Source organism: Castor canadensis, chromosome 7 (assembly GCF_047511655.1).
Source record: "Castor canadensis chromosome 7, mCasCan1.hap1v2, whole genome shotgun sequence".
Classification (NCBI taxonomy): domain Eukaryota; kingdom Metazoa; phylum Chordata; class Mammalia; order Rodentia; family Castoridae; genus Castor; species Castor canadensis.
In genome coordinates, this window is record NC_133392.1 from 39,110,019 (window position 1) to 39,123,201 (window position 13,183).

At 37.0% G+C, this 13,183-nt stretch overlaps 1 protein-coding gene across 7 annotated transcripts in view; it reads right to left on the bottom strand.

Annotated features, from left to right (window-relative positions):
• Pcgf5 (polycomb group ring finger 5) overlaps nucleotides 1-13,183 on the bottom strand; it is a 101,946-nt gene that overhangs the window by 28,038 nt on the left and 60,725 nt on the right. For all 7 annotated transcript variants that reach the window (XM_020183933.2, XM_020183932.2, XM_074078785.1 and 4 more), the window contains one exon: nucleotides 3,312-3,408. In XM_020183933.2, the coding sequence (XP_020039522.1) occupies nucleotides 3,312-3,408 (97 nt within the window). The remainder of the gene's footprint in view (nucleotides 1-3,311; nucleotides 3,409-13,183) is intronic.

Here is a 13,183-nt window from a genome sequence, read left to right on the forward strand (position 1 = left end):
GCTGTAAGTTTTTAAATCTAAATTGTTCTGCAGCAATTTGACAATGTGACTTAACAATAGCTCACTGAACATTTTCATTCCCATTTTTTTCTCCTGTCTGTTCTTTCTTCATCCCTAAATATTTTTCTTTATCCAACCAAATCCCTCAGTATTGGTGGTGGATCGGTTACAGGACTCCTTCAGATACCAGAGGATAGTCAAGCCATTTATATAAAATGGTATTGTGTTTATATATAACCTATAACCTATGCACATTCTCCCACATGCCTCAAGTAATCTCTAGAGTGCTTACAATACCTAATACAATAAGATGTTATAAACAGTTAACATATGGTACTGTTTAGGGAACAATTATAATTTAAAAAGTCTGTATGTGTTCATTATAGATGTGTGATTGATTAACCCACAGGTACAGTGGGTTGACTGTATTTCTAAATCTGAGTATTTCACTTTGTACTCTACTTTTGTGGCTTGTAACTAACATGTAGGCAGTTAATTTTGTTTGTCTGCCTATTATATCTTTTTTTTTTTTTTTGGTGGTGCTGAGGTTTGAACTCAGCCTTGTGCTTGCAAGGCAGATGCTCTACTGCTTGAGCCATGCTTCCAGCTAATCACACCTTTCTACTGAGCTTATTTCAAACAGATGCTGAACACCTCAGTCACCTCCTTTTATTCATCTATGTCAAGTTGTCTCATCAACACTCCTCCAACAAAATACTCAACACCTTTCACTGTCACTATCTTTTATCTTTTTTAAATTGTTGTGCTGGGTAGGAGTACATTGTGGCATTTACAAAAGTTCTTACTATATCAAATATATCCCACTTGAATTCACCCCTCCACCATTCTCCTTTATCCCCACTTCCCTTATTCCTGAAACAGTTTCAACAGGTCTCGTTTTTCCATTTACATACATGTTTTAAATGATACTACAATTCTTCCAAACAGACTCCAAATGAAAGAATTATCTTAATTTCTCTCTCAATTCACATACTTCTCACCAAGCCTTATTCCAGCTCCTCAATTTTTCTCCGACCTACCCTCTTCTCACTACTTATCTGTCCATTTTCTATCCCTGCCGCATCACAGCATGACACAGAACTAGTTCCCTTTAACTGGACATGCTCAGAATGGTTTGTTCTAAGGTACAAATGTGATCATTATTTCCCAGCTCAGAAGCTAATTTCTCCCTACTACCTGGCTTCAAGTGCTTATAACTTGAGTCTGATCTATACACTGTAACTGGTGCACCCTTCATGTTTTTCATCCTGGCTTAAGTACTCACCAATCACACTGATGTCAACCTTACTTTTTTAAGACAACTCAAACACCAACTCTTTTGCAAAGTTTTCCTAGACTAGTACATAAAAAATAACACTTCCTTTTAAAATCATTTTTAATCAAATACATGTACATAATTTAAAAAATAAACTTCTCTAAAACTTCTATTAAAATACAACATTCTCAGGTCCCATCCTTTTCCTATAATCCTAGAGACAACCATTTTAAAACCCAATCTCTTTCTTCTAGTATTTACTTTCATATTTCTATTTTTAAAAAGCCATAATTTTTTAGCTGTCTAGATTTTTTCTGACTTCCTTTTAGGAACAATAATGCTTAGTTCTCTTCCACTATCCTGTCACTTCCTTTACTTCAACACACATTTTTTTAAACCCATCTTCTCAATATAATATTATTACCAGTATCTTTATACACCTAGTTTTATTTTTGTTTAATAATACTATTTACATGATTATTATTAAATAAATAACCATGGTGTTGGGTGTGTTACTCAGTGTTAGAGTGCATGCTTAACATGTGTAAGGCCCCGGTTTCGATCCCTAGCATGCATGTGCACATGCACACACACACACTCTCACACTCACACAATTGCGCACACACACACATGCACACTCTCTCACACTCACATGCACACACCCACTCTCACACACACGCACTCACACACACATACACTCGCTATGTACGCTGATTATTGATATCCCTCAGTCAGCTTTTTAAAAAATAACTGCTTCCTTTTAATTTTCTATGTACCTATTCTTGAACTCTCATAAAAAAACCTCTTCTCACTATGTACAAATAGATCAGGAATCGACATTACATTTCTGCTTCCTCAGAGACATTCCTCACCATCTGATGTCCTCTCTGTTCTCTTAATCCAGTTTAAGACTGGTATGATCTATGGCCAGTCATTAAAATCATTCTCTCACATACAATTTTTTTTTTCTTTTTAGACAGGGTCTTGATATAATCCCAGGCTGGCATCTCAATCCTCTTGTCTCACCCTCCTGATTACATATGCTTGTGATTCTCTTGTCCCTCTCTTACTTGCTCAAAATTATTTCATCCAACCGTAACTCTCCATCAACTCTGCACTTTTACCATGTCTGGAAAAGAAAACAACCACAACTCTTCAAATTCATAATTACAATCTGAATGTGTCTGTAATGCCTTCAAGAACCATGCCACGCTTCCCTGTGCACTTATTCTTATTCTCTCCCGGGCAGCACACTTTTCTCTCCTACGTCCCCTTCTCTATCCTTACTCTTGGCTGATGAACATGTTCTCCTCAGTGAAAAATACTGAAGCAATGCAAAACAAACTTCCACAGATTGTGGCTACCGTATCTACCTGCATCATCCGCATCTGAAAATAACTGCAACTAAAGAGAAAGAGAGACTAAGAGAAAGTTGCAAATTTTAATGTGCAAATGTATATTGTAAATACTTAAGATACAGTATTTTTTAACTCTTTGAAATAAAATTATTTAAAATGAAAGTCACATACAGGAGGGCCGAACAGGTCCTGAGGAGGGCTGGGCGGGGGGTGGTAAGAGTGGGAGGGAGGAGGAGGTGGGGAAATGGTGAAGGAGGGTGAATATGGTGCAAATACTGCATACACATGTGTGTAAATGGAAAAATTATAGCTGCTGAAACTGTTCTAGAAATGGGGGAGGGGATGGGGATGAAGGAAAATGGTGGAGAGGGTAAATTCAAGTATGATGCATTTGATATAATGCAAAACTTTTATAAATGGCCACAATGTACCCCCACCCAGCACAATAAAAAAAAAGAAAAAGAAAAGAAAAGAAACAGAAGGAGAAAAAGTTGGTATATAAAAGACATAAGCAAATTAAAACCTTTTTTAAAAGTTAAAAAAAATGAAAATCACAAAATTCTTAAAGACTTAAATCAACTGAGGCAAGACATCACGAAATAACATGATATATAATAAAAATTAAGAGTTTATACAATTAATCCAAATTAGACAAACTGTAAAATACATTTCCTTACCTCAACATTTCTAATGGATTTGTTTCATGAACTTGGTTGCCACACCTTGGACAATCATTGCTGTCTTCAAAGTGCTGGACAATACAAGTTTTACAGACTAAGAAGAAGAGGATGTTAGGTTAAAATGTGTCAATGGAATCATCACTTGAATTTAAAATTAAATTAACTGCAACTAGAAAAGTTTTCAACATTAACTACTACAGGTAGAATACAAATATTTAACCAAACTTTATAAATCTTAAAATTAAAACATTATAATGATTCAATTGAAATGAAAGCCTAGTCCCAAAATGTAAAAAGCATATATTATTTTATTTACTGTTTTTATTAAGTATGTTCACAAATCAAACACTACTCTAGTCATATTCCTTTAAAAAGCTAGTGCATTTTTTCTCATTTAAATCAGTAGAACAGAGAAAAGTAAACTGTTTTGTATGTCTTTACTTCTTTTGCTAAAAACTTATTTGAATGAAATATTAATAGTTCTTAATAAAACTGGAAGGGCTGGGGATGTAGCTCAGTGGTAGACTGCTTGCCTAGCAAGTAGGAGTGACGCACTAGGTTAGATTCCTGGCATTGAAAAAAAAAAACTTGAGAATTTTCAATATGTTTGGATTATTTTAATTGGTGTGCTGCTTCTAGACCAAACTGGAAGTTACAATGGAATTTCTGTCCCTTGCAGAATATAGTGGATTTGTGCTCATAGGTACCACAATTCTATGGAGCACAAGCTGTGGGTAATGGCATCAGGTTGGTACAAAGACATAAGAGGAAAACTGGATGATTGAGAAACTGACTGGGATAATTAAAATTTTAAATAGAGAGTCTACAAAGACAACGAAGTATGATTTGTGTATCTGGTGCATAAACTTATACAATCCCACATTTCCTTCAAATAATACTAATCTCTCTGGCTATAAAATTCTTTTATCTTTTACCTAAACTTCTGTTTCCTATTATTCCAACTGTTTTGCCCCAAAACCTTAGACGCATTTATAGCATCTGAACTACAAAATTTCAAATCAATTTCCTATCCCTCTCCCATGTTATTATCTTGATATAAATTGGATACCTCACTCCCCTTTTACAATTACATTCCAAGCTACTCTGTTCTCATGCCCCATACTATCTAAAAGAAGTTTATCTAAATGACTGGTAAAGAGCAAACAGTAGGATTCCTATCACTGAGATTAGGTCTGAAAAATTCAAATCTATCATATACATTGGTGAGAGCAACAATGGTTAGAGAGAACTCCACCAGGTATTTAATTTTAAAATCATTTAATACATATAGAAAATAACATCTTAGCATTTCTTTCACTTGTTGATTTATTGATTGAATTAACATTTACTGAATTCTCAGTATTATACTAGGAGTTGAGGATGCAGGGGTAAAAAAAACTAAGTCCCTATCCTTATAGAGCTTATATTCTATCTAGTAAGGCAAGCAGATCATTTTAGTTAATGATAGGTGATATTTTTATTCCCTCCAGTTCCCCCAAAAAGTCAGAGTCCTGAAAGCAAGCATCTATTTAGATAGAGTGATCAAGCAGGCCTCCCTGAAGCCATATTTGAGCGCCTTTTTTTATTGGGTGACTATGTTTAAATCCCATTGTTTCTAATTCTCCTCATCCCATACAGCTATTTAGGATAACACCACCTTCACTATAATTCTCCCAAAACTGTGGTGAAAGACAGTACCAGAAAAACATTTTTAAAAGGTTAGGAAGGAAAAAAATAGCCTAGCATTATCATGCAGAAATGATTATCTCTCCTGCTTCTCCAATTTTTTAACCCCAAAATGGTCTCTCTCTCTCTCTCTTTTTTTTGTTGTGCTGGGGGTTGAACCCAGGACTTTGCACATGCTAGGCAAGAGCTCTACTCCTGAGTGACATCCCTGGCCCTTTACATGTCTTTTTTTAAAAATCAAAATAATTTTTGAGAAGAGAGGGATGCCTTATTTAGCCAAATTGAAGTAGAGTACAGAGAAGCTGAATTCCTTTAAGAAGATAGCCAGTATTTGCTCTTTTCCCAGGGACACAAGGTAAGTCTCTGAAATTCAGGAGAGAGGCAAAAAAGAATAGATAAGAAACAAGAGTGAAGGGGTTTGATGAAGCCTGGTCCTGACCTAGAGCTCTGATCCTTGTGGTTCAAAAGCCTTATCACAATCAATGGATTCGGCAGTTCTTAGTTATCTACCAACCTTGACCAAACCGAGAGGTACAATGTCATACCAGTAGCAAATTATCATCTGGGTCAACCAAAATGCTAACGATAGGACTCTAGTTCCCAGGGGAAAAGATTCTAATCTATGTAGCCTGATAAGAGAGATGGAAGGCTCAATGCCCAAAGGTGAATACAGTTTTAAGAATAAGGCTATGATAATTGCTTGAGGCCAAAGCACCCTAGCACCCAGAACACTGTCAGGGAATACTGATATATGTGGTAGGTCTGGACTGTCCAATATGATAGCCACCAGCCACATGTTGCTACTGAGAAACTGAAATGTGATTAGTTCAAGTTGAAATGCACTGCAATTGTAAAATACACACTAGAGTTAATATTTAATATAAAAAAAATCTCAATTTTTTCGCTAATTATATATTGAAATGAAAATATTTGATCTAGCTAGATTAAATATATTTGAATTAAATTAAGTTTGTTTTTTAAATGTGGCTATAGACAAATTTTAATTGCACATGTGGCTCACATTTATATCTACTGAAGAGTACTGTTTGTTAGAGGTAGAGACAGAAACTCCCATAGAGAGGTAAGTTTATTTTTCATACCAACATTTGAGGTACAGTGTCTTACTCCACTTTTGCAGATGAGAAAGGAAAGATTTCATATGCTAGGTTGCCTGCCTACTCTGGTGAATGGCAGCAGAGACTTTAATCCCGGTTCTCTGATATGAACTTTTTAAAAAGTTTTTTCAGAGACCTAGGTCAAAAACCAGTTTCACTATTTTTTTTTTTTTCAGTGCTAGAGAATGAACCCAGGACCTTGCACATGCAAGGTAAAAACTCTATCACTTGAGCTATGTACCTGGCCCTTTTGCTTTTATTTTGTTTTTGAGACACAGTCTTGCTGCTACTTTGGCCTAAACAGGTCTTGAACTTGCAATCTTCCTGCCTTTGCCTCCTGAGTAGCTGGGATTACAGGCATCCCAACACACCTGACACTAATTTTTTTTCAGATAGTTTTTTAAAAAGAAAATATTAAGATGTTGATCAATATAATATTTTTATTTTAGTTTTCCTTTTTGTTCAGATGTTGTGGTGGTGGTTGTCATTGTCATCTCATCAACACATAAAAGGGTTTACATACCAGACACATCCCAAATATGTATATGCACCCACATGTTTTTTCAAACTGTATGTACATATGTGTATTTGTATATTCTATTCAATATGCATTTAACCCAACACAATCTAACAGTTTGACCCTCATTACAACCTTATTAATTAGGTAGCATTATTAGGCCTTTTACAGATGAGGAAAATGAGTAAAAATCATGAAGCCAGTAAGTGATGAGAGCCAGGACTTGAATCCAGAGTCCATTTTCTTAACCAATGCACATTTGTCCCATACCTTTGCTTCTAATTTTACCTCTACAGATCTACAATACATAGACTAGGAATCCCTTATCCATTGATTTGGGAGCATTACAGAAGTCAACTTGTAGAATTACATCTCTTTTTAACATATTCTGCACAAGATAGTCCTTTCAAGTACGTTATTTGCCTCTTTAGAAACTCTAGAAAACATCTGTCACATGGCTTTTAAAAGCTGTTCAATAGAGCAAAAAAACATATATAAATTAAAATTGAGGAATCCAGACTAGTTCAACGACACTGAAAAAGTAAAACGGGGATGTGATTTCCTTAAGATGCTTAAAAAACTTCTCATCAGTAGAAAACTGACCTGTGAGTCTTAGTTTATAACTTGAAATCTATACTTAGCAGTACATTTAAAAAATTTCTTAAAGATTTAATATCAAGCTCCCGAAATGTGCATCTGCTAACTGGTTAACTCAATTGGTCCCAAGATGATGTTAAAAAGGCCTGTTTTATGGTTAAGACTATGTTTGGAAAACAACTAGTCTCCATTCTCACCAGCCATTTTAGAAACAGAGGGTACAATTGCATGAAACACCTGGCTCAGAAATGGAGTTAGGCTCACCAAAGATATCCCCAATTAGAAAAACACTTCAATAACAGTTAAGTGCTAACATTTATTAAGTACTAACCAAATATCAGGCTCCGGACTCAGATCTCTGTATGGACTGTTATCATTCCTCTTTGGCAAATGAAGAACAAAATTTCAGTGTACTGGAGAACCTGAGAAGGCTGCCCACAGCTGCCCAGCAATAGCAAAGAGGGCATGCCCAGCCCTGCAGCTCCAGGCTTAAAATATGAACAATGTATCTCGGAATGAATAACATTTGGTCCCTACCTTAGGCGTGCTAGGCAAATGCTCTGAGCTACACCACAGCACAAGACTTTGTATTTTTAATTGATCTTTAGCTTTAGCTCACAAATATCATTACTAAAAAAACCTACTAAGTGAATTCCTTATTTCTTAGATTTGAACAAGGTCGTTATACAAATTAATAGAAAAATGACCAAGTCATCTGAAGCGGTTTTTCTCAAATTTAGATGGGTATCACCATCACCAATGAGTTTTTAAGGAAAAGATTTGCAGACTCCCTCCTACCAATTAAATCAGAATATCTGGGAGATTAGCACCAGGACTAACTCTGAGAAGCCCTCTTAACAATGCAGCCAAGAGATACCTGGGGAACATCAGCTAAAGCGAGGCCAGGAATTGGTCACAAAATACTGGCTAATACCTGTTAGGGTGACCCCGCTCCAGGATTTGGTTCTCTGCTAAACCATAATTGGAGGTCACTTTATTATCAAAAACCAATGTCACAAGACAAGATACAATCAAAAGTATATGTGTGATTAATGTGCTCTTTTTCACAAATAAAAATAGGTATGACTAATGCATGCATAATGTAGATGTCCATGAGAAGCCCTGATGGTATAGCATGGTGGTTCCAGATAAAATCCTGAGGCAGACTGCCTGGATCTGAACCCTACTTTTACCATTAGGCAAATTACTTATTTTGTGCCTCTATGTACAAGGGTGATAACAAAGGTACCTACTTTACAGTGTTCTTATGGGAATTAAATGAAGAGTACATCTAACAAATACATAATTACATATAGTGTCTAGTAACCTGTAAGCACTCAGTACATGTCAGTTATCACTATAAATCAGATTGCTGGATCAGCATAAAATAAGAACAAGGAGAATCAATGTAAAGTACTGAATAGCATCAGACCATGATTAGTTTGATATACCTATCTTAAATAGCAGATAATCTTGCTAATGGAATTTGAAATGTCCATCATTTGTTGGTACTAATTTCCTGTAGCCATTTGCATCCTAGGAATGGTTTTGCAACTCAGATATGATGTTTAAGACACATGATTGTTTCACCTCAATGGGAACTGCCTATCTTTGCATGTGGGACAATTCTTCTGGGGTGAGGTGGGTAGGGTGGATTTGTATCCAAGATTGACCAGCACTTCTGCATTAGGCATCCTTTCCTTAACTTCATGTCCAATCCAATTCCAGTATAGCCCCACTGGTCTAGAAGCTAGCTATTGTCTCTTCCTGATTCTTTGAAAAAACATGCTTTGATGCACTATTATGTACTGATTTTGCAGTTGAACTATCAAAGAGCTATCCTGCTTTCTTAGTTTCTCGGGGCATCTCCACAACAGGTACAACGTCATCTGTTGTTGCTATCTTGAATGTATGGCCCACCCACATTTCTTATGACTCACAGAGACAAAGTGTAGATTATCTATACAGATTTCTCCTTTTGAGCACTAATTCTGGTATCACTGACGATAAAACAATAATAGTCTTTTCTCTCTTGTCCTTGGCATTGTCATCCATTATTAATGCTCTGTTTCTTAAAACTGACCAAGGAATAACTTCCTTTGTTAAAGTCATCTAACTGTGTTGGTTTTACCTGTCAACTTAGAAGCGTGTTTTTTCTCCCTGGTGCACTACACCATGCACTTTATGTGCATTCTTATTTTTCATTTATTGCTGTCCTAGGGGATCAAACCCAGGGTGTTGAGAATGCTAGACAAGCCCTCCACCACTGAGCTATATCTCTAACATTTATGTGCCATTCTTCACAGCATTTAATTTTACATAATTTTTGGTTTTATTTGCTAACAGTTCACAAGTAAGCTGTTGTCATGTGCAAAGAAAAGAGGTATGAGTTTTCTGATTTTCATTTATATTCCTATGCGTGAAACTAATACTAATGTAAAAAAATTCCAGAGGGCTGGTGGAGTGGCTCAAGTGGTATAGTGCTTGTCTAGCAAGCATGAAGCCTGAGTTTAAACCCCAGAACCACCAAAAAAAAAAAAGCAAAACAAAAAACCCAAACCCAAGAATGGCTATAATTTGATTCCAAGACATAGTAATCTCTTTATTTTACTTATATAAGGAATTAATAGACATTTTTTTCCTCTCACCTTGCTACATATAACACAAGGACAGCATGATTTTCTAACAAGTAGAATTGCCGCGTTCTTTTTTTTTTTTGCTAGGACAAAGAACAGGCAACAAAGTAGAGGTTTTCCAACAGGATGAAGACAGAATCTAGGATTTATATACATAGACTGAGCAGGCCAGTAGGTGCTGAAAGGTCTATGGAGGCTGGTTTATGGAGACAAGTGGGACTCCAAGGTCTGAGAAGTCTGGTAGAGGTCAGTGAGTGCTGTGATGGCCCTCTTCCCCTCTTTTTCAATATAAATTTTATAATAAATCAAAATAATCACTTCCTGTCATGTACCCTTGATAGCTCTGGGCTTTGTTACTTCAGCTTCTCTGCTACGGTCTGACTGTGTTTTGTCCCTTCAGGTTCCATATGTTGGAAGCCTGCTCCCTAATGTGATGATGCAGGAGGTGGTTGAACCTTTATGAAGTGAAGCCTAGTGGGAGGTCCTGGGGTCACTGGGGATACTGCCTTTGAAAGGGATTAAAGTAGTTCTCCTATGACTCCTTAGTAGTTTTCACACAAGAGGGTTGTTATAACAGGAACAAACCTGTCCCTTCTCTCTCTTTCTGCTTCCTGGTTTGAGGTGTGACCTTTTGCTCCTACATATGCTTCAGTTCTATGTGATGCCATCTGCAGCCATCATTAGGGGCTGAGCCAAAGCACCTCCCCATGATAGATCTTAAACTTTGACCCTCCAAAGTTGTGAGCTAAATGAACCTCTTTTTCATAAGTAGCCTGCTTCAGGTATGTCATTATAGTAATGAAAAAGCTGATTGAAATGCCCTCTCTTCTTTTGTCATACTTACTGAAACTAGAATCTCTGCTAAATCTAAATCTCTACTTATTCTGCTTCTACAGATGACAGCTGGACATTGTGGAGGAAAACATGCAACCATGCCAATTGGTTTCTCACCTTAAATGCATGAACATGAACCTCATGAAGTCGGAATTTCATCTGTGAGGCAGTCACACTCACTGCCCCAAGTCCATTATGCTCCTTGCCAGTACTTCTCCTCTTTCCTCAACCCCCATCAAATCCTCCTCCATACTCACTCTCCACTGAAGACCTCACTTCCTATTTTACTGAAAAAAGGAAAAAAAAATAACTGAATCAAAGAGAACTTATACCAACATACCACTCATCTACTAGCACCTACACTGTGTTCTTGCCTGTTTCAAGACAATTTCTGCCCTGTGTACTAAATTCCCCCACCAGGACCTATCTAAGCACCACCAAAGATTCTTATTAACATTCAGACATATAATTCCTTCAGTGTAAAACAAACACTTTTATTGACTGATTCCCATGTCAGCTCTCACTTCATTTCTTCTCCTTGAAAGAGCTACTAATACATATTCTCTCAAATTCCCTTATTCCCATTTTCCACCCTTTCTTTACCTTCATTAAGGTTAAATAAGAGCTGGGAATGTAGCTCAGAGGTAGAACACCTGCCTAGTATGTGTGAGGCCCTGAATTCAATTCCCAGCATCATCAAAAAAGTTAAATATTTATATATTCACAGTATAATAGTCAAAACCAGGAAATTAAAAATTAGCCATTTTTCCTCAACTACCCAGACTTTCACTCCTACCATGCACTGAAACTGCTCTAAACAAGATCCTGCATTGCTAAATTTGGAGGCCTATTCTCAGTACTGTCCTATCAAATACTTTTGACTCAGTTGATTCTTCTCCTTGACACCTATGTGTTAACTCTGCTTCTCAGGACTCTACTCTTTCTGTTTCTTCCTGTCTCACCAACTCCTTTTCTTCCTGATGGGAAGCTGCAGGGTCCCAGGGCTCAGCGCTGGCCCTCTTTTATTCTCTATCTCACTCCCTTTGTGCTTTTATTGTTTAAATATGATCTACATGCTGAAGATCTTCAGACTCATGTTCCACTCCCAGCTAGACATTTCCATTTGATGTCTCATAGCTTATATTCAATTTCCAAAAATTAACCTAAAATAACCTCTTGGTCTTCCACCCTCAGACTTTCCTATCTCATATGATGACATCTTTATCTCCTGGTATCTCAGGCCAAAAGTCAAAGCTGTCCTTGATCCCTTTTTGTTTCATGATCCACATACAATTCATTAGCTAATACAAATCTACTTTCCAAACAATTTCACCACTATCCCCTCTACCACCACCACCACCCTCACCTTGGTGCTAGCCATCACCATCACATTCCTGGCTTATTGCAATGATTTTTTTTTTGTTGTTGCTGTTGTTTGCTTATTTGTTTGGTGGGATTGGGGTTTGAACTCAGGGCTTCATGCTTGCAAAGTGGGTACTCTGCTGATTGAGCCATACCTCCAGTCCATTTTGCTCTGGTTATTTTGGAAATAGAGTCTCTCAAACTATTTGCTGGACTCTCCCAATCTCAGCTTCCCAAGTCCTTAGGACTACAGGTGGTGAGCTACTGGCATCTGGCCTAAATGATTCTTTTAAACATAAATCAGATCATGTCATTCTTCTACTCAAAACCATATTTGAAATGCGTTTTCATTTCTTTCAGAATAAAAAGTTCAAATCTGAACTTTTTCTGCACACTATGCCTGTGGTCCACATCCATCACCATGGCTTCTCTGAGCTCTCCTTCACTCACTGCTGTCTAGCCACATTGGCTTCCTGGTCATTTCTTGACATGTCAGACACACTCCTGCCTACAGCCTTTAATCTTGCTAGTGGCTCTTTCTGAAACACCCTTCCCTCAGAAATCTGTCTAACTTCTTCACCTCAAGTCTTTGTTCACACATCACTTACTTAATGAAGCTTTCTTGGACACATGCTGCACCTCACTGACTGCCCAATTACCCTTACCCAGTTTGACTTTCCCTTTCCTATAGTATTGGTCACCTTCTACATACAATATGATACATTTATTGCCTACTATGTCTCATGTGTCTAGAACAGTACCTGGAAGAGGAAGTGGTCAGTAAATATTTATGAACTAACCAAGAACATGAGGTTAGGAATACTAAAGGAAGCCAAGACTCAGGGCCTACAAGAGTGCTATATTTCCAGCTCAAGAAAGATTCTGTGGTTATCCTTGACAATCAATGTGAACCCATTCAATGTTAATGAAAATCCAACACTGATCATTTTCTATCAACTCACTAAAGGAATGTCAGTGGTTGAGTATTCTCAGACAATAAGTTTTGTTCACTGGTTTGGAAATTTTTGATAACAATATAATAGTCGCTTAAAAGCCATCATGTATAAAACAGTAGTAGTTGTGAAAAGTCTTCAAAATACACAAAAGAAACTTATCCTTTTT